Source organism: Mytilus californianus, unplaced genomic scaffold (genome assembly GCF_021869535.1).
Source record: "Mytilus californianus isolate M0D057914Y unplaced genomic scaffold, xbMytCali1.0.p SCAF_4, whole genome shotgun sequence".
NCBI lineage: Eukaryota > Metazoa > Mollusca > Bivalvia > Mytilida > Mytilidae > Mytilus > Mytilus californianus.
Genome location: NW_026262690.1, coordinates 61,525,920 through 61,549,266, shown reverse-complemented (window position 1 = coordinate 61,549,266; position 23,347 = coordinate 61,525,920). Strand labels below are relative to the sequence as shown.

The 23,347-nt window shown below is 31.7% G+C and overlaps 2 protein-coding genes across 3 annotated transcripts in view; one reads left to right on the top strand and one right to left on the bottom strand.

The window, feature by feature from the left end:
• The window catches only part of LOC127698564 (atlastin-2-like), a 39,057-nt gene extending 32,758 nt beyond the window's left edge, over window positions 1–6,299 (top strand). For both annotated transcript variants that reach the window (XM_052202070.1, XM_052202071.1), the window contains one exon: window positions 1,609–6,299. In XM_052202070.1, coding sequence (XP_052058030.1) covers window positions 1,609–1,704 — 96 coding nt within the window. In that variant the 3' untranslated portion in view covers window positions 1,705–6,299. The remainder of the gene's footprint in view (window positions 1–1,608) is intronic.
• A 3,777-nt stretch (window positions 6,300–10,076) lies between these two features.
• Window positions 10,077–23,267, bottom strand: LOC127698562 (WD repeat-containing protein 25-like). The gene is made up of 6 exons (XM_052202069.1): window positions 23,119–23,267; window positions 13,544–14,489; window positions 13,048–13,217; window positions 12,266–12,403; window positions 11,193–11,333; window positions 10,077–10,312 (listed from the first exon to the last, which is right to left on the bottom strand). The coding sequence occupies exons 2-6, from the start codon at window positions 14,487–14,489 to the stop codon at window positions 10,091–10,093; spliced, it is 1,617 nt and encodes a 538-aa protein (XP_052058029.1). The 5' UTR covers window positions 23,119–23,267; the 3' UTR covers window positions 10,077–10,090.
• Between the last annotated feature and the right edge of the window lie 80 nt (window positions 23,268–23,347).

Below are 23,347 nucleotides of genomic sequence, written 5' to 3'. Positions count from 1 at the left end.
TATGTACGTACGTCCCAAAGTTGGTTTCCTTTCTCTAACTTTAGTTTGCCTCAACCAAATATTATGAAACTTATACACAATGCTTATTACCGCAAAACACAGATCAAGTTTGAATTTTGGTGGTGTCACTTTAACCGTTCTAGAGTTATGCCCCTTTACAAAAGGAAAAATTGCTGAATTTTTCGTTTCCGTTCTCTAACTTAAGTTTGCCTCAACCAAATGTTATGAAAATTATACACAATGCTTATTACTACAAAACACAGATCAAGTTTGAATTTTGGTGGCGTCACTTTAACCGTTCTAGAGTTATGCCCCTTTGCAAATGGAAATTGCTAAATTTTTCGTTTCTGTTCTCTAACTTTAGTTAGCCTCAACCAAATATTATGAAACTTATACACAATACTTATTACTACAAAACACAGATCAAGTATGAATTTTGGTGGTGTCACTTTTACTGTTCTAGAGTTATGCCCCTTTACAAACGGAAACATTGCTGAATTTTTTGTTTCTGTTCTCTAACTTAGGTTTACTTCAACCAAATGTTATAAAACTTATACACAATACTTATTACCACAAAACTCAGATCAAGTACACATTTGGGTAGTGTCACTTTTACTGTTCTTCAGTTATATGCCTTTATAACTTTATATGATATGCAAGCGGGGGCATCATCTGTGTTCCATGGACACATTCCCCATTTATTTGTTTCAAAAGATAATCATCACCATTGGATTTTTGTAAAAACATTTGGAATATCGTCTTTACATAAGTCTACCCTAAGTTTGTGAAACAATTCTTTGAAAACAATATATTTCTATCATTTTTTCATGATTGTAGAAAAAAACAGCATTTTTTGCTGTATTTTTTTCCCAATTTAAGAAAAATTCATCTGTGATTTTTTTATAAAAATTGGTACAAATAATTGTGATACATAATCTGGCCAAATGTCATTTTAAAAATGAAGGGTCCATGAACATGTTTCAAGCTAATGAATAAAATCAGTCGAAAAATGCATATTTACCCTATATTTCACAGTTTGACCTTTCAAAAAATAACATTTTACATTAGCAACGTCATTACCTCCCCTGTAACTGTATCATATGCCCTCAAGTTTTTAAACTGTTAAGTTTTCTTAGAAACTAAATCAGCATTTTTATTAGACTAATGGTAGTTGGTGTGCTGTTGCATTATTCTCCTCCATGTGATATAACATTTTTGTGCAGAGGCAATGTAAGTCAATCAGTCAATCAATCAAGCATTAACCTCATTTCTTATCAGTTCAGCATATTTTATGCTATGACTTATCATGATTCGTTGACTGAAATTTTTGGAAAAAATCATAAATGTGTTCACTTATTTTCTTGCAAATGTTATGTTATATTTGAATATGATTAAGGAGTATTTTAAACAAATGTCAAATTGTTCTGGTGTAACCTTGGTAAATCTATGGTAAATCCCCATAAACTGGCTGTTTTACATGAGCAGTATTGATTTCAATACCTAATTATTGTTGTCAGAATAGAACCAATCTACCAATCACTCCTAAGAAAATCCTATAACAGATGAAAATACCAATGAATGATCTCATAAATTTATTTTTTATTTCAGGCGTTATTTCAAATTTATACCCAAGCAGTACAGCAAGGTTTTAAACAGACAGCAAAACAAGCAGTACGACAGAATTCAAGACCTAAAAGTGACTAAAATTTGAACAGCTTGTTTTATACAATTCTTTATACTGATGTAATAGATGGTGAATGGTTTTATAATGATAACCGTTGATTAAATTTATAGTACTAATTTTGTCAGAATACTCTCAGGTGTATAATTTCATCAGTTTGATAAAGAGATATTTTCACAAAGTATCATTCAATTCAGTTACCATTATCAGAATTTGTATATGATTTCAGAATCTTTTGAAATGTGGAATGATAAGTTTTGTTGAGTAGTGAGGATATTTTCCAATCTTTGAAGTTGTATTTCAAAGAAAAACTAAACTAAGGAAATATCTCTACAACTTTATAATGAAAAGTTATTGGGATTGCTTAAAGAACAAAAAAATTATAATATGTATATATTATGGGTTGACTTTAAAAGGCATTCTGACACTTCTATTTTTTCTTCTTAATAACCTCACCTACCATAGCTTAATTATTTGTTATATATGTTTAAAACAGCCTAATTATAGGGTTGAAATATGTGATTTAATTCAAATTTTATTTTTGTAAATCACCTATTCATTGTCATTTTTTGTTTCCTTGAAATACAGACTTTTGTGTATTTAAATTGTAAATATTGATTATTGTTATTTATTTAGTATGAAAAAATCACTTAAATTAGCCGAATATTTTCATTTTCTCACATGCATCCCTCTGTAAATGGAAAGTACAGAATGATGAATCAAAATCTGTTCTGGATTATTTGGTAACACTTAATTCATATTGGATAGTACTTATTCAACATGACTAGTATTACTAGGTCAGAATGAAATTGGAAAAATAAATTATTTATGGCCAAGTAAAAAATAGGTTGTGTTTCCTTTTACCAACCTGAGTATGAATAGGGTAGGTAGGAAGATTTTATTATTCCAAAATTTATTCATTTGAATTTTTTTTTTTGTAGATATGAAATGTGAACATATTGATGTTTTTTTCTTTCTGACAGTATATCAGTTGTTGAATTTCTTGGTAGTGTTTTTTTTTATCAAATATAATATATGGGAAAGTGTTGAACATAATATTTTATCTTTGATAATAACCTAATTTCAGACATTAGATATGAGAAAGTTTTGAGAACCAAAAACAGATTAGATATGTCTGTTGATTTTATGTCAAACATGCACATGATTCTTGTTTTAACATTTTATTTGGCTGTATACTGTTCCAAGCCTTAACTATTATGTTTTCCTTTCATATTTTTACAGATATTTATTTGATATTATCGCCAGCAAACTCATATAAAGTGCTTAAAAACTCTCAGCTTATAGCTTCATGATTTGGTGCTATGATTTGTGTGAATAATCATATATATTTCAGCATTTAGAGATTAATAGTTAGATAATAATTTTTTTAAACATAGTGCATCTCTTTCTCACAAACTATAAGCAATCGGTCATCTATATTTGATATATGGAATGTACCAGTCTGTCTAGCAGGGTTCATCTGACCCTGACCTCATTTTAATTGTTAACCATAAATAAAAGTTTACCGGTATGTGGTACCTGTAGTAAAACTCTGATCTTAAAGACTAAACATGAAATTCAGTCATAATCAGTAAAGCAGACAAGACTTTTCAGTGTGTGTCTTGATAAAAAAAAACATGACATATGTTTTAGAATTTATGTCAGAATCCTTGCAGTTGCTGTTGAATGGCCATTACAGTTGAAAAAGATAAACATGTATTGAGAAAAATTCCCATTGGTGTAAACAGTGATTTTATTTCAATTTACAATGAGAATAAGTTAAATATTTGTAATAACTTGGACAGATTGGTTTTTTATCAAGTTGCATGGATGAAAAAAATTTGCCAGTAACGGTTAACCTACCCTTATTAAGGTACTTAAAGGGCAAATAATAATCATGCCTCCTTTACCTTCAATGATCAAGTGCTATTACTGTGAACACCAGTTATCTGTTGTGCAAATATTTAGTGGAAAGAAAATCTCACATTAATTTATTTTCTCAGGTAGATATTACAACCACGACTGTTTATTGCTCACTGTATATTGTATATATAAGGTGCATATTAATGTAAATAAAAAGTAGGAATTTAATAATTAATATGTAAACTGTTGACTTAAAACATTGTTCAAAATAGCAGAAAAGTCATGTTTTATGAACAAATTAATTTAACCAGTAAATAGGAAGGAAATCATAATTTGCATATTTCTATCCAATCATTTTTGCTCTAACATGGAGATCTTGAAGAAAAAGTTTATGTGTCAAACTCTTAAATCTATTTTCACCTAAAAGTACTAACACTCAGTTGAACATAAAATTTGATGTGATATATTTTAATCTTCTTTAACTTATTCAATGGATCATCCAATGTTTTTAGGTACCATTACATAACATTTAGAAACATTTAAATTTTAAAACCTGCATCAAAGGAGTGGAGTTCCTTATCTGTCCTTCATTTCTTCTTGAAATTAAGGTATTGAGGTTTATATGCAAAATTGTATCCTCTATAATAGGTGATCTGTTGCAAAATGTATTGCATTCCTTCAATTGACATGGAAAAGCCTTCATTTGTTTTGTTGGGTAATATTCTAAAAAGTCTTACACATCACTGTAATTCAACTGACAACCAATTTCACATGTGAATCAAAATTACAAGATGCCAAAATTAATATTGAGGGTCTGGATGGGGTATTCATCTCTTTATTCTTTATTTTTTTAGGCCTTATTTCTCTCTTCTTTATAATATTTTGCTCATTACTTGTATTTTCTGTTCTTTATATTTTATCACTCCATTATTCTCTATTCCTGATTTTTTTTTTTAAATATTCTTAAATTTTTATTTCCTGTTCTTCTCTTTTTATTTACCTATTACCGGTATTCTCAATTTTGTAAATCCCGTCTAGATCCTCTTATGATACACCATATTCACTTTTGGTAAATTTATTTTTAAACAGTTGAACCAGTGAAATACATGAATTTTTTTTTTTTCCTTTAGCTTAAGTATGGATGTATGTAATAGTAGGAAACATTATTTGTCTAAATCTGCTTTTCTATTGGAATAAATGGGCATCTTAATATTTTTTATTTTTACAAATGTATTCTTTTGCAGTGTATTTGATTTAAAATTGCTTGTATTCTTATATCTCGATTTATTTGTACACTGCAACCTATAATATATGTGTTCTTTGAATTGAGGACTTGAATGGAAAATTTATTGGTGAATCTATGTAAAATGTCAGACAATTTGTAAGCTTCCAAACCATGTACCACGTTGAAGACCCATTGGTAACCTTGGGCTGTTTTCTGCCCTTTGGTCAGGTTGTTGTCTCTTTGACACACTCCCTGTTTCCATTCTCTACTCTACCATTCATTTATCATTCTAACATGGGCAGTTGGCTTACCGATAGTAATATAATGAAACATTGAATTGTCATACATCTATAGATTTTAAAATATTTATGTATGAAATTATTTAAAATAAAATCATAAATATAATAAATTTTTCAAGTTTAAAATTTTGAGGATTAATATTAGAAATTGTCAAAGAAATTTTGTATTGCTACTCTATTTTGTTTTTAAAAAAAAAACTATAGACTTCATAAGTGACAAAATGAAAAATTGTGGACTTGATAGTTTTAAAATTGGGCTGGTATCTACCTTTAAAATTATGCAAGTAAAATACTCTCAAATGCAAGTTCAAAAAGTATAGGGCAAATATATATATTTGTAAAATTTCGTAGTGATCTGCTTTTTTGGTTAAGCAAACAAGATTGCAATGGGTAAAAGGTTTTTTTTCCCAAGAAATCAAGGATTTGTATAGACAATAGATATTGTGATCACAAAACAAATCCTTGAAGAAGTAGAGAAAAAAAATCTCTGACTGAATAAACATGTCGTGATTTTGTTGTGTGTGTGTGTGTTTTTTTGGTTTTTTTTATATAAATGAAGTATTTTCTTTAGATCCAAAAGGGAACCAAAAAATAAGCTTAAAAAATTTACAAGAGAGCAAATATCATAAGTACAATGTAATATGATAGTCAGATGTAAAGAAATATTGCTAATTCTGTAGGATTGTGGTAAATAAAATTCTTCATTTTGTTAAAATTAAATGAAAAACATAACCATGAAAGAATATTCTTGATTCTGATTTTCTGAGTCTTAATTTATTGGTTAAACCAATTAATGCTACTTTTCTACTGATTGAAAATTCAAAATGGCCTCAGTAATGGATAAATTGTGTTAAGCTTGTACCCTGATGCTTGTTTTTTGGGAAAAAATTACGCATGATCAGTAACAAGCTCATGTAAAACAACAATACTACCCAAACCTATGTGTGGTATTGTATCGTATTAGTGAAGTGGTTTGTGTAGATGATAGATGACAAGATCCTTGTCAATAAGGTTGACTAATGTTGAGAACAATGTTTAGACACTTAAGAATCATAGATTTATATGTTGTGCAGAAAAGAGGTCATTTAATTGTATATGTAAATGAGGTTAATTTATTGACAGGGTTCTTACCTACCCAAATTAATTTGTAATGACCATGTTTTTCATATTTTAATTATATGTATATTTGCATGTTACATTTTGAAGGAAAATAATAAAAAATTAAATTAAATTGGTCTTTTTCATTATTGCTTTGAGCTTTTTATTATTTGATGCATTCTACAGGAACAAATAGAATGGAAAACAAGAGTGCACACGCTGAAATGTCTCGCCTGCTTTGCTGACCATTGATTTTATGTTGATAGTCCTAAATATAAAGTTTTACTACAAGTATCACATAAACTTAACATGATCAAAGAAAATGAGGTCAAGGTCAGATAAACCAAGCTGGAAATACATGTACACCTTAAAATCATTCCATACACCAAATATAGTTGATCTATTGCTTATAGTATACAAGAAACAGACCAAACCATAAAAACTTTATACTGAGCAAAGAACCATGAAAATGAGGTCAAGGTCAGATGAACTCTGCCAGACAGTCATGTACACCTTACAATCATTCTATGCTTTAAATATAGTTGACCTATTGTACATAGTATCTATGAAACAAACTTAACCAGGAAAACTTAACATTGATCAATGAACCATGAAAATGAGGTCAAGAAAAACAGACCAAAACACAATAAAATGCTCCGCTGGGGCACAGCTTGATACGACCGCAGGGGTCGAACCCTGAACAGTTGGGGCAAGTATGGACACAACACTCAAGCTTGATACAGCACTGAATTTGGATTGTAATTAAATATTTGACACAGCATAGGTTTCTGACATAGAATGAAAGTGGTCTAAGAACTTAAAATTTTTTAATTTACCTATTCAAACCATATCATTATTATTTGCTTTTATATATAAATCAGAAATAACCAATTTAAAATGGAATATTTTAAAGAAAAAAAAATCCCCCCCCCCCCCCAAATTTTTTGAACCCCCTTATGATTCATCACCCCCAAACTCAATCTCAGCCTTCACTTTGTGGTATGGTACCTTGCAGTACAATTTCAGAGAGATCCATACACTTGAACACAAGTTATTGTCTGGAAACTAGAAAAATGCTTGTTTTTTTGCCCCTTTTTGGCCCCAAATTCCTAAACGTTTCGGGCAATTACCCCCAAACTCAAACCCAGCTTTCCCTTTGTGATATGGAACCTTGCAGTACAGTTTCATAAAGATCCATACACTTACAAGTTATTGTCATAAAACTAGAAAAATGCTTGTTTTTTGCCCTTTTATGGCCCCTAATTACTAAAATTTTGAGAGAATTACCCCAAAAATCAATCCCAGCCTTCCCTTTGTGGTATGGTACCTTGCAGTACAATTTCAGAGAGATCCATACACTTGAACACAAGTTATTGTCTGGAAACTAGAAAAATGCTAATTTTTGGCCCCATGTTGGCCCCTTATTCCTAAACTTTTTGGGCAATTACCCCAAAACTCAATTCCAGCTTTCCCTTTGTGATATGGAACCTTGTAGTACAATTTCATAAAGATCCATACACTTACACACAAGTTATTGTCATGAATCTAGAAAAATGCTTGTTTTTTGCCCCTTTTTGGCCTCTAATTCCTAAAATTTGGAGGCAATTACCCCCAAAATCAATCCCAGCATTCCCTTTGTGATATGAAACCTTGTGGTACAATGTCAGAGAGATCCATACACTTACACACAAGTTATGTCTGGAAGTTACAAAAATGCTTATTTTTGGCCCCTTTTTGGCCCCTAATTCCTTAAGTGTTGGTACCATAACCCCCAAAATCAATCCCCACCTTCCTTTTGTGGTATTAAACTTATGGTAAACTAATGTGTCTTCGGACGGCGACGCCGGACGACGACTACGATGACGACACCAACGTCATACCAATATACGACCACAAAAAATTTTTTGCGGTCGTATTAAAACTTAACATTGAGACTGACATGTACATCTTAAAATATTTTCATACACCAAATATAGTTGACCTATTGCATACAGTATTAAAAAAACAGATCAAAACACAAAAACTTAACTTGAACCACTCAACCATGAAAATGAGGTCAAGGTCAGATGACACCTGTCAGTTGGACATGTACACCTTACAATCATTCCATACACCAAATATAGTAGACCTATTGCTTATAGTATCTGAGATATGCACTTGACCACGAAAACTTAACCTTGTTCACTGATCCATGAAATGAGGTTAAGGTCAAATCAAAACTGTCCGACAGGCATGAGGACCTTGCAAGGTATGCACATTCAAAATATAGTTATCCTATTACTCATAATAAGAGAGATATCAAGAATACTAAAAACCTTTTTTTTCCAAGTAGTCACTGAACCATGAAAATGAGGTCAAGGACAATGGACATATAACAGATGGAAGTTTCATAACATAAGGCAAATATATACAAAGTATGAAGGATCCAGGTCTTCTACCTTCTGAAATATTAGCTTTAAAGAAGTTTGTTAATGCCGCCACCACATCACTATCCCTCTCTCACTTTCTGACTCGACAAAAATGATTCAAGCAGTTGATCGTATTAATGATTATTATTCATGTCAACTAACTGCAACAAAAACTTTGATCAATTCAAAGTGGAAATAAGAGTAACATAATAGCAGAATATGATCTCTTGACAAGAAAATGATCCGAACTTAATGTTCAAAAATAATGATTGCAAGGACTTTTTATTTATTTCATTTCATTCTGATCCAGCAAAAAAACATGGCATCCAGAGGCAAGTTCTGATTCTCATAGATGAATTTTCAATTTTCTCTTCCATTGAAGCTAAAAATCTAAAGGCTTTATTGATGTTTGTTGTTGACATTCATGGCAGTATTGATGCAACATAGGTTTGCATTGATGCCTATGGAAATCTCAGAAAGACATATGACTAGACAGAACTGAACTTAGCAGATATAATGAAATATATGTGGATTTATCTTAAGAAAAAAATAGGAAGCTCCAATCATAGCCAGAGGTTTTTACAAATTCTGATTGATTATAAAATCACAACACAAAAAACACTGTAAAATGACAGCAAACCTGGTTATCCTTATGTGTATTAAATCAAGTGTCATTGATTTAAAAATTAAGGGCCACAACTTCAATCACATTAGCCTAATAAGAAATAGTCAAAAACACACATGGCCTCATTTAACATCAAAAACAACATTAACATTTGAAAAAAAATTGGTTGAATAAGGCCATGTTCTATAATCAATTCAGTACCTTTACTCCTCAGCAGCAAAGAGAAAATCATCAAAATAGATCTTGACCTCCATTTAGTCATGGGAAGCAGCATATTAAATTTAAAAGGGATTGGTTCAACAGTTTTCAAATTATTATGTAGAAAGGCATAAAGTTGCATTTTACAATTAATCAAAGACCATAACTCCTGAAAGACAAAAGAAAAGTTGGTAATTAATTGAAATTTACCTCAATTTTGTAATGAAAAACAACACATATAAAAGTCTAAAAAGTATGGCTACACAGTTCTCGAGTAATCACACAAAAAACAACACAAAAGCACTATTTTCCATCAATCAAGGACCATAATTCCTGAATACATGTAGTCAAATTGAAAATCAGCAATATCAATCTTAACCTCAATTTTGTCATAAGAAATTAAAAAGGATTGGTTGAACAGTTCTCAAGTTATTGTGGGGAAACAGTTTTAAGCTGTCTGGCTCTAGTACGTTCCAAAATCAATATTCAAATGTTGTCAAACTTAAGAGAAATTGATAAGATTTGATTGCATTAAATTGTGAATTTTGACATTTGGTCAGATAAACAAAACAGCCTCTCAAGAACCTCTATTTATTAGTAATCATTCTTACTGTATAACCAATTTCTCATTTTTTATACACTAACATATTACTTTTGAAATTAAATAAAAAGAAGCTGATAACTAAACATATTTTAATGCCATAATTCTATAAAACCATTCCATCCACAACAAGCCAATGTAGATGGTAATAATGGATGAAAAGCTACATTAAGGTTAACATCTAATTGAGTATGTAAAGTCTGGATTAAATGTCCACTTTTGTAATTGTAACAGTATAATTTCCCTTCAGAATCTCCACTAACAATATATCTTCCATCTGGCGACATATCAAATCCTACTTTGTATCCTCCAAGCTGCAAGACAAAACAAATAATTCATCAGAAATGTAGCATTAATTTTCATCTTTCGAAAGTAGGATATCATTTCTGGTTTCATCAAATTAATAGTTTTAGTACATTTCAAGGTTTATTTTTCTCCACAGAAGATATAAGCCACACTCTTGGATCAAATAACTGATGATACAGAATGATATATATGGGTCAGTAACAAATTTTAACATGAAATCCTGTTGAGCCATGCACATGGCTGGTATATTCTATATAAAAAAATGTGAGAATTTAGGTTGGCTGAAATTATGATGCTATAATGACAACATCATTGATACTAGGAATTTTGTATGGCATAAGTATGTTGGCATTCATTTATGTGACCATTACTTAACTGTAATTTCAATGCTATATTGACCCTTCTTTAAACTATCTTTTAGTACACTAATATTTGGTATGTTTAAAAATACCGCAAGTATTTGCATTCATGCTCTAACATTGTTTTCTTGTCTAAAACATGTAACTCGTGTTGTTGGCCAAAAAAGAAATAAAATCCCTACCTACCTACCCAAACTTGTCAGGCATGGGTAGGCAACATCAAACAAAGAATTTGTTAAGGGTGGCCCTGCTGACAGATGAAATTTCCAAATGAATACCAAGCATAAGGAAAAATAAGATGTTAATATATTGTTGTACATTTGTCATGTCTGTGATTTTTATAGCTAGCTATGCAGTACATGTATGGGATTTACTCATTGTTGAAGGCTGAATGACTACAGTTGCTAACTTCTACGTCATTTGGTCTCTGGTGGAAAGTTGTCTCATTGGCAATCTTTTTGACCATTGACCATTATGGCAATATATGAATGATTTGCAAGTATAATAATGATTATAATAATGTGATTACTTTGTGTCCTTCATATCTTATACTTTTACACATCTTGTATGGTCTAGATGCAGAGAATGATGCTATATAATTTCCATGTGACTGAGCTAGGAAGTTGAACTCTGTTGGATGCATCTTCAGACATGTACAACTGTATCTTTCCTACAACAACAAAATCAAAAATTTTACAAGTTTATAGCTTTATACATGTATAATTATATGAGGTTCGTAATGGGGGTACCTTCATGACGAATAACGTTAAAAAATCTTGCCAAATTTTTGGTGCATGACGGTAAAATGTACATGAAAAATCCACTGATTTTGACGAATCAATTCTTACCAAAAATAACGGTAACGGATAATATTTGAGACCTCTGACGAATCACAATAAAATATTAACCAATTTGACGCTAACGGTAGCAGAAAATGACCGTTTGACACCTGACGGTAGAGGGCGTTCCTACCCTCTAATATGCATATCAACTTATACACATATAAGAGGAGCATTTACTCAAAATATGTATATTGTATAATGCTTCAAAGTTATTTATTTGGTGCTGTTGGAATATACCGGTATATATTTTTTCTATAAAATGTTACAGAAAAAAAAAGAATCAAATTTAAAAGTCTACTAAAAGCCATTTTTCAGGTGGGTTGAGTGTCAAAAAAACAAGGGTGGCAAACTAAAAAGCAACATTATTTTCAATCTCATTTTGAGAAAAGAAAATTACAATCTCAGTGGCAGATCCAGGGGGGGGGGTTCCAGGGGTTGGAACCCCCCTTTTTTAGGATGATCAATGCATTTAAATGGGGACATATGGTTGGAACCCCCCTTTTAAAAATGGCTGGATCCGCCCCTGAATCTAGACAATAATTTTGACTATGGTACAACTATTTCTTGGCCACTGTATTTCCAATGTGTAAACATTAGAAAAAATCTTCTCTGAAACCACTAGAACAAATGAAACCAAAGGAGTAGGTTTCAATAAAGCCCTAATAGGGCCCCTACTATTTGATTTTTTTTTTCATGTTCACTGGTATTTTCATTTTGTGCTTTAATATTTTTTTTTCATGAGAACAATCAACATTCTAACCTGATATATCTGGTTTGATTTTACCACAGCATAATCAAAGTCCCAAGCCATGATATTTCTGTCAGCTGAATCGCGGCTTACAAGGTCTCCTGTAGAAAAAAACTCACTTCCATCAATACTGAAGATAACATCTTGTATCTGAATTAAAAAAGCACATACAATAAATTATTCATTCCTTTTACTTTATGCTATTTCTGAGTATACTTTTGGAATGTTATCTAATGCTAATGCTGTGGTGAAGCATTTAAAGCAATCCTTATGTTTGAGTTATAAGGACTGATCTTGTTTTAGATGTAAGTTCTTGGGCAATATTGTTGAGGACCATAAAGTAACTGTGAAGATGAACAGCAACAACAATAAAAGAGCTCTTCCTTTAATAAATGACTATTTCCAAAAGATCTTCACAATATCGTCTCAGGTGCATTTACCTCATATTACTCTTTCTAGAATGTAAAAGTAATTTTGACATCTATTAGAAAAATGTAGTAAATTGTTTAAATCACCAGTGATACACATACAATTACAAAATAAAAATTAAAAGAAAGTATCCTGTACTTATTTAGTTTAGATATAAATGTATGATATATTGTACCATTTTGAGTGTGTATGAACTACCTCCATTTGGTAGTACACTTAAACACTAGTATGAGAAGCCATGCAAATACATCAAACTTTTGGGAACTTCAAAACCAAAAAGGTATAAGCAGAAAAGAAATAAGTTTCTAACTACATAAATAATTTAAATAATAACTATATGCATTACTTTGTATGTTCTGATATACCTGTCCTATTTTGTCTTTGTAGCTATATCTATGGATTGGTTCATCACCTTGTCTGGTATCCCATGCTGTTAGTTCATCAAGTGAACCAGTAAGGAAAATATTTTCATTGACTGGATGAAACTTTCCACATGTTACAAAATTCCTATGCTTACATTTCACAGTAGATACACCTGCAAAAGAGACAATACTGTAAATTCAGAAATAGTTGCAAGTTTATTAACATGTGATTAATGTGAATAATGTGACTGGGTGATAATCACAATAATAAGAACTCACATTCTGATATCTGATACATACATGTATATCTGTATCCAACTTTTGCTCAAATCACAATAATCAATCTTGCAACTTTGTCCATTTTTCAAAAATCAAAATACTAAATGCATGCAATAATCTATGAATTTACAGTATAACATTTAGAATTTCTTATAATATAAATGTCATGTGAAGATTAAGTGATGTTGTGAAAGAACACTATAGTTTTTATTGTACATGCCTGTTTCAATATCTGTTACAACAGCTGACTTGTCATAACTGCAGGTTAAGATATGTGTTCCAGAATTATTCCAATCACCATCTTGAATACCTTTACTGTGTATGTTCAGTAAGCGAACACAAGGCTCTAGTCGGTTCCAAACATTCCATATTTTAACTGTGGTATCCATAGAAACAGACAACAATAAATGGCTGAATTTTGTAACATTCCATTTTAAAGTGCTGACAGAACCAGTATGAGCTTTCCAAGATTTTTCACATTCCCTTGGAATTTTACAAATAAGGTTTTGTCTTTGTAACCATGGTTTTATTTTTCCATGGATATCAAATAATTTTATAGATGGTTTGTCAGATTTACCAGAATAAATGTTGCAATTTTTATCATCATTATTTAATTTTTGATCTACTTCATTTGCTTCATTGAAATTTTTAATATTATTTCTTCTAGAAGATGTATTAGAATTTTCAGAGTTGTTCCAATTAATTTTGTTTGAATCAGTCTTAATTAATTTTTTATTTTTGTAACTCTTCCTATAATCACTAGCAGACATCTGATCATAAGTATGACTAAAATCTAATTCCCTGTAGCATTCTTTTTCTATAGACTGATTTATATCAAAATCATTTGACTGTTTGACCTCTGTAGGTAAAGGTTCCCAGAAACAGCCTTCTGGAACAGTTATAGTGTCACCACTACTCACAATAATTTCTATATTTTCCTTCTTTCTGATCTTAGATTTTGTTTCAGGTTCATGGTCACTATCCGATTCTTGTAAGTTAAAGAAATCATGTTTGAGTTTTTGTACATATACCCTTGATGAATCTTTTATAATGGATAAGCCATCATCTTTTATCCTTTCCCCACAATTTTTAGTTTGGAAATTATCTTTGTAATCATCAGAATAACTATCATCACTGTCATCATCATAATTTTTTAATGCTTCCATCTACAAAATGTATAATGATACTTTAAGAAATTAAAAAAATAGGAATTGTATATTTTTTGTATTTCTTAAAAACATAAAGTAATCAATAAAGTATGAACAAGGTGTTCTAATGAAAGAGTGAATATCTAAAGCACAGATAGATCTTTTTTACATACTATTTACACCACTAAATAGGCAAAATAAAAGCTGATAGACAGTAAGCAACCATGACCAAGCAAAGATTGATTGAATTTATTAGTTTTATTGAGTTCATATCTAAATTACTTAAAATTTATCACTAATGAATATTGGCTTTGAAAAGTTTGCATAATATCTATTGAAAACTGATAAATAAAGTAATTTAGTGCAGTTACAATTTCCTTACCAATGTGCTCTGTGCAATAATTGGAAGACAAATGTTTTACACATTTTCAAGTATGATTTCTGTAACTTTAATCTATTTTCTCAAGAAAAAACAATATGATGACAATCAGAGAAACTTTTAGTACTGTAAATTCAGAAATTATTGCGTGCATTTATTATTGCGAATTTTGAAGAATGGACTAAAATGTGTTATATGTATCAAATATCAGAATGCGAATTTTTATTATTGCGATACTCATTCATTCGCATTATTCGCATTAATAAAAACCTCGCAATAATTTCTGAATTTACAGTAATATAAATTTGATTTTTAACTTGCTTTTAATCTGGGACATATAATAGAGCAGATCCCAGTATTGAAATAATCTCTGCTGCTAGTTTCTTTTTTTCTAATATTTGTTTTATGGAATTTAATATTGATTTGCAACTTCCACTGTGCCACAGTCAACATTGACCTTAGATAGCTTTAGTTATTCTATATTGTTTTTGTGTTTTCTAAATATTTTGCTGTATCTTTTGCTTAATTATATGTTAGAATTCATTTATTGGTGTTTGCTTTATGCTAATATAAATATAGTATTATATTGCTAAAAGCTTATAGTTATAGTCAAAGACAAAATTACTTTTTTCAGTTCAAAAGAAATTAGAGGAGGAATTCAAAAAATCCTGGAAACAAGCTCTTTTTTGTGACTCTAATAAAGATAGTCATGGTTATAAACATAATTTAGGAACGTATCGCAAAGTTAAAAATAATTACGAATTAGAAAAATATCTCCTACTGGACCTTAACAAAAATTTTAATTTCTAAAATGGTAAAAATTAGAATTAGTAATAGCAAATTACTAATAGAAGTTGGTAGATATACTAGAACGCCTTTAGAACAGAGAATTTGTCCACTTTTGAAGATGAATTCCATTTCCTCATTAAATGTAAAGCGTTAGAATTTAATAGAAATATACTCTTTTGTAATTTAAGTGATATAGATCCATCTTTTGTTAATATGTCTGAACAAGATAAATTTAGTTTTATTTTGAAAAGTAATGACATGAATGATACTGACATTTGTACTGTATGTGTAGCTGGAATAAGCGATATGTATGATTCTAACATTCATTTAAAGCAAACATAATGTTGTTAAGAACTGTTGTAGTATTAAAGCTTATTGTAATAGCTTGAAGTGATAATATAGTATAAATAACACCTACACGCAATGTAGATATAAAATATGTGTCTCTTATCATTGAGAAAATATATCTCTGTATATTTGTTTTTTGTTTATTTTTGTCTGTTTTTGTATTTTGTAAATTTCAGCTGGTATCATTCCTGTATTGGAATTTACACCAATAAAATTGTTTGATTTGATTTTATAGTTACTTTTCATAAGAATTCCATATAATTCAGTTCAGCTAAAATGCTTATCAACTGTTTGGTGTTATTTGACTTGGAAGTTGGATATATCTCATTTTTTCTAGTTTAGGTTCAGCGACTCTTTTCACAAAAAAATCTTAAGAGTAAGAATACTCATAATTAAGCTAAGTCATACACATTTCAGAAGTTATAAATCTCTAGAAATGGTACAGAAGGGCAGTCACAGAACCTTCCCATAAATATATTGTCTTGCAACATGGAAGGAAAAGGGAATTCTCTATTTTTATCAAGTCTTGAAAAAACGTCGGACATCATTTGCATACAAGAACATTGGCTATACGAATGTCAAAAACAATCTTTAGGGGAAATACTTCCAAATATGGATTATGCTATACGATGTAGTGACACCTACGACAACATCCACAACTTTAATTTGCCAAGAGGAAAAGGTGGAGTTGCAATTGCCTGGAAAGAACACTTATCGCACAAGATAAAAGAAATCAACGAGGGAAATGAAAGAATTCTAGCTGTAGAGATTACTTCTCCTTGCAACATCTGCATTATCGGTGCATATATGCCATCTAATAATTCTAAAGACTCGTATATTGAATATATGGAATGCCTGGATATTATAAACTCCATTATCTCAACATATTCTGAATCTCACCAAATTCTATTGTTAGGTGATCTAAATGGAATATTATTGTCACCCCGAAAAAGCAACAAGCACGACAAGCTCTTGCAATCTTTTATTAAGGAAATGAAGCTCAACGTATATCCATCAGACAAGCAAACCTTTTTCCACCACGCTTGGGATGCTACATCTCAAATCGATTACATTCTTGACAACTCCACTGAAGGATCACTTTGCAACTACATAATCCACGACAGATGTATGGAAAACATCTCTAGCCATGTTCCGGTTTCAGCAACTTTCACAGTGGTACTTGAGCGAGATAAACAGTATACTAACCAGAAGAAGTCAGTAACTCAAAAACCAGTTTGGAACAAAATCGATCTAGAAAATTTTCAAAACATTATAGAAGTTAAAATAAATAATTACCAACAACTCTCTAACTCATCTGAAAAAGATGTGGTCTTTTTATGTGAAACTTTAATACAAGCTGCAACATCTGCTGTACCATCTAAAAAATTGAAATTATCCGGACCTAAAAGGAGAGGCTCCCAAGAAGTAATCAACCTTTTGAAAACCGCAAAGGAGAAACACTGGCTATGGAAACAAAATGGAAGTAAAGAAGACTCTTTAAAATCAGATAAAATCATCGCTCAAAGAAACTTGCGACGCCAAATGCGTAGGGAGCAATATACAGAAAAAGAAAACTTTTATAAAGAGCTGATGGATAACCCGGATTCAGAAAAATTTCATAGATTAATTAGAATGAATAGGGCAAACCGCAATAGCCAAGCTTCATATATCTCTTCCAACAATCAAAATTTATACAATACAGATGAGCAAACCAGATGTTTTGCACAGTACTTTGAAGACTTGGCCATCCCTAAGGACAACAATTATGATAATGATTTTCAGGAACTCTGTAATGTGCGCCACTCACTCATACAGCAATACGAGGAACAATCCTGCTCTGAACCTCTGGACATCACGTCAGATGTGATATCTACAGCGATAAAAAAACTCAATTGTAGAAAAGCTGCGGATGAATTTGGAATCTCATCTGAACATCTTAAAAATTCTCCGTACTCTGTTACAACGTTTCTCACAAACCTGTTTGGAAAAATTCTGAAAGAACGAAAAGTCCCTGGCAATCTCAAATCTGGAATTCTTACACCAGTATTGAAAAATGGAAAAGAAGCATCTATTATGGACAATTACAGAGGCATTACAGTGACGCCTATTATCTCCAAGCTCTTTGAAAGTTCCATCCTCCCAGGTCTTTCCAAAATCTTCTTGCTTTCTACTCTCCAATTTGGCTTTACAGAGGGACTTTGCATGCTAATGGCCGCTTTTATCATCAATGAAGCGTGAGCTGAATCCAAACATACAACATTAGATTCATTATTTCTCATGACAGTAGATAGTAAATAAAATGCTCCGCAGGGCGCAGCTTGATACGACCGCAGAGGTCAAACCCTGAACAGTTGGGGCAAGTATGGACACAACATTCAAGCTTGATACAGCTCTGAATTTGGATTGTGATTAAATATTTGACACAGCATAGGTTTCTGACACAGAATGAATGTGGTCTAAGAACTTAAAAATTTTAAATTGGACATTCACCTATTATGGTCCAATATCCAAAATCTAAATACATGGTTAGATTCAGCATATCAAAGAACCCCAAGAATTCAATTTTTGATGAAATCAAACAAAGTTTAATTTTGGACCCTTTTGATCTCAATGTGGACAAAAATGATAACAGGGCCCAAAAATCAAAAATCTAAATACATGGTTAGATTCAGCATATCAAAGAACCCCATATATTCAATTTTTGTTGAAATCAAACAAAGTTTAATTTTGGACCCCGATTTGGACCAACTTGAAAACTGGGCCCATAATCAAAAATCTAAATACATGTTTAGATTCAGCATATCAAAGAACCCTAAAAATTCAATTTTTGTTTAAATCAAACTAAGTTTAATTTTGGACCCTTTGGACCTTTATGTAGACCAATTTGAAAACGGAACCAAAAATTAAGAATCTAAATACACGGTTAGATTCAGCATATCAAAGAACCCCAATAATTCAATTTTTGATGAAATCAAACAAAGTTAAATTTTGGACCCTTTGGACTTCAATGTGGACCAATTTAAAAACGGGGCCCAAAATCCAAAAACTTAATACACGGTTAGATTCAGCATATCAAAGAACCCCATATATTCAATTTTTGTTGAAATCAAACAAAGTTAAATTTTGGACCCCGATTTGGACCAACTTGAAAACTGGGCCCATAATCAAAAATCTAAATACATGGTTAGATTCAGCATATCAAAGAACCCCATATATTCAATTTTTGTTGAAATCAAACAAAGTTTAATTTTGGACCCCGATTTGGACCAACTTGAAAACTGGGCCCATAATCAAAAATCTAAATACATGGTTAGATTCAGCATATCAAAGAACCCCACATATTCAATTTTTGATGAATTCAAACAAAGTTTAATTTTGGACCCTTTTGATCTCAATGTGGACAAAGTTGATAACGGGGCCCAACAATCAAAAATCTAAATACATGGTTAGATTCAGCATATCAAAGAACCCCATATATTCAATTTTTGTTGAAATCAAACAAAGTTTAATTTTGGACCCCGATTTGGACCAACTTGAAAACTGGGCCCATAATCAAAAATCTAAATACATGGTTAGATTCAGCATATCAAAGAACCCCATATATTCAATTTTTGTTGAAATCAAACAAAGTTTAATTTTGGACCCCGATTTGGACCAACTTGAAAACTGGGCCCATAATCAAAAATCTAAATACATGGTTAGATTCATCATATCAAAGAACCCCATATATTCAATTTTTGTTGAAATCAAACTAAGTTTAATTTTGGACCCTTTGGACCTTTATGTAGACCAATTTGAAAACAGAACCAAAAATTAAGAATCTAAATACACGGTTAGATTCGGCATATCAAAGAACCCCAATAATTCAATTTTTGATGAAATCAAACAAAGTTAAATTTTGGACCCTTTGGACCTCAATGTGGACCAATTTAAAAACGGGGCCCAAAATCCAAAAACTTAATACACGGTTAGATTCAGCATATTAAAGAACCCCAAGAATTCAAGAATAAAACCCCATTGAAATTGATCAAGAAATAAGCAATTTATACGAAGTATCTTCTTTTGCACAATACTGTGCAATTGATTATTTCTTGCTATTGCGCAATACTGTACAATTGACAATTTCTTGCTATTGCGCAATATTGTGCTATTGGATATTTCTTGCTATTGCGCAATACTGTGCAATTGAAGATTTCTTGCTATTGCGCAATACTGTGCAATTGAAGATTTCTTGCTATTGTGCAATACTGTGCAATTGAAAATTTCTTGCTATTGCAAAATACTTATTATATAATAATTTACACATCCTGTTTGGTGTGCATCTCCTACCATATCATTATTATTTGCTTTTAAATATAAATCAGAAGTAACCAACTTAAAATGGAAAATTTTAAAAGAAAAAAAAAAGGAAAAAAAGAAAAAAAAAAGAAAAAAAAAAATCCCCCCCCCAAATTTTTTGAACCCCCTTATGATTCATCACCCCCCAACTCAATCTCAGCCTTCCCTTTGTGGTATGGTACCTTGCAGTACAATTTCAGAGAGATCCATACACTTGAACACAAGTTATTGTCTGGAAACTAGAAAAATGCTTATTTTTGGCCCCTTTTTGGCCCCCAATTCCTAAACGTTTCGGGCAATTACCCCCAAACTCAATTCCAGCTTTCCCTTTGTGATATGGAACCTTGTAGTACAATTTCAGAAATATCCAAACACTTACACATAAGTTATTGTCATGAAACTAGAAAAATGCTTGTTTTTTGCCCCTTTTTTGGCCCCTAATTCCTAACATTTTGAGGCAATTACCCCCAAAATCAATTACAGCCTTCCCTTTGTGATATGGAACCTTGTGGTACAATGTCAGAGAGATCCATACACTTACACACAAGTTATTGTCTGGAAGTTACAAAAATGCTTATTGTTGGCCCCTTTTTGGCCCCTAATTCCTTAACTGTTGGTACCATAACCCCCAAAATCAATCCCAACCTTCCTTTCATGGTATTGAACCTTATGGTAAAATTTCATGGAGATTCATTCACTTAAACTAAAGTTAGAGTGCGAAAACCAATGTGTCTTCGGACGACGCCGGACGACGACGACGCCGGACAACGACGACGACGCCAACGTCATACCAATATACGACCAAAAAATTTTCAATTTTTGCGGTCGTATAAAAAGCGTTTGATGTAGTAGACCACATTATAATGATGGACAAATTCTATGAAAATATTCCAAATAGCTCATTATGGACAGTTATCAAGGATTTCTATTTAGGTCTTACAAAATGTACATCAAAAGTCAAATGGAAAGGTATCCTCAGCCACTCTTTTGGCATCAAACAAGGAGTAAGACAAGGAGGAGTACTGTCACCCTTTCTATATAAAATGTATGTGAATGACCTCCTTGAGGACCTAAAAACACATAATATCGGATTAAAAATTGGAACAACCTACGTAGGCTGCCCAACATGTGCAGACGATATTGCTTTCTTGAGTAGCGACCCTGGTAACGCTGCACCCTGAAAAAACTAAAGCTGTCATTCTCAATAAATCCGCAAAAATGGATAGATCAACACTAAGTTGGACATTGGACAACACCACCATATATCCTTCCAAAGAAACAACCCATCTGGGAATCATAAGATCAAAACTAAAAGAAAACGACCTTAATATTGATGCTAGAATGAGCATAGCCAGGAGAACACTTTATTCTCTTATTAAAACCGGAGTACATGGAACTAATGGATTAAACCCGGCAACATCTTATAAAATCTACCAGTGCTATGTTTTACCAAGACTGATTTATGGATTGGAAATTTTACCACTAAACAATTCCCAGATGGACAAATTAAATATATTTCATTTAAAGAACTTGAAAAGCTTCCAATCTCTACCTATCAGGACAGCAAACTGTGCAGTATTATTACTTATCGGAGCATTGCCCCTTGAGGCAGAAATACACAAAAGGCAACTGACATTCCTCCATAATATACTTTCATGCGAAAACAGTACAATTAGGGATCTCTCTGAGCGTCAAATCCTCATGAATATGCAAAATCCAATAAGCTTCTTTAACAGGATCCAACCGCTTCTATCAATATATCAACTACCAGAGATAACTGCTCTCCAACAACGCTTGCCCACTAAACTATCGTGGAAATCTACAGTCAAATCATCTATCCGAGAGTTCTGGACACAAAAATTAAAATCTGATATATCACAAAAATCTACCTTAAAACATTTAAGTCAAAACTGCCTAACCTTTGGATCCACTCACCCATCCTGGAGCAGTCTAAATTCAACTATCTCAGATATAAAAAAAGGCACTGTAAAAGCACGACTAATTACTGGAACATATCTCTTACAAAGTCTAAAATATAAATATTCTGGAGGAAAGGAAGCACCTACTTGTAAATGCTGTGGATTGAGCGATGAAGATGAGATTCATTTCTTGCTAGACTGTCCGGCTCTATTTAAGCAAAGAAAAGAAGCTTTTCAAGAACTGAAAATGTATACAATAAACATCATTGGGCCACAAACTTGGAAAAACACTTTCTCAAAGAAACAAGATATTGTACACCTTGTAATCGACTGTAGCCACTTCTGTGCATTATTCAAGAAGGAGGACATTATCAATATCCATAATCTTTCGGCAAGTCTATGCTATAAACTTCATACACATAGAATCAGACTTTTAAAGTAATAACTCAGATATATAGGATACAAGGAGATGATCATAAACTGACATTGTATATAATGTGGCTACTGAACAGTGCTTTGCCAAATTTTTGTATGTATGTATATAGACAGATAAACAGGGAGAGACAGGGTATTCTTCCCGCTTAACTTATACTGTATAAAGTATCCTTGTAGATTTTAAGTTTATTCCCGTTTAACTTTTACAGTACAAAAGTATCCTCTTAGATTTTAAATTTAGTCGTATATATAAATTTTAAAATTAATTCCCCCTATTTATACTGTTTAAAAGTGTCCTTTTAGATTTTAAATTTATTAGTATAAATAAATTTTAAAATTGTGTGACACATTTCAATACACATACAGAGCTGTATGTGGTGTTTCATGAATGGAAGGATATCCATGCAATAGAAGAAGAAGAAGGTATATACTACACTACCTCGTGAAATATTTATTTCAGAGTTCAAAGTTTGTTATCTTATTCTTAATTGGTATAATTCAACTTGGTGCAATCAAGGATTTGTATAGTAACAAATCCTTGATGCAATCAATTGAAATTTGTCAGTAGAATAGTGTATAATGACTGTTGATGATGCAATCATAACCCGGAAGTAATGTTGCACTAATCAGAATTTTGTTCACATAAATTTGGGGACTTTAAACCAATG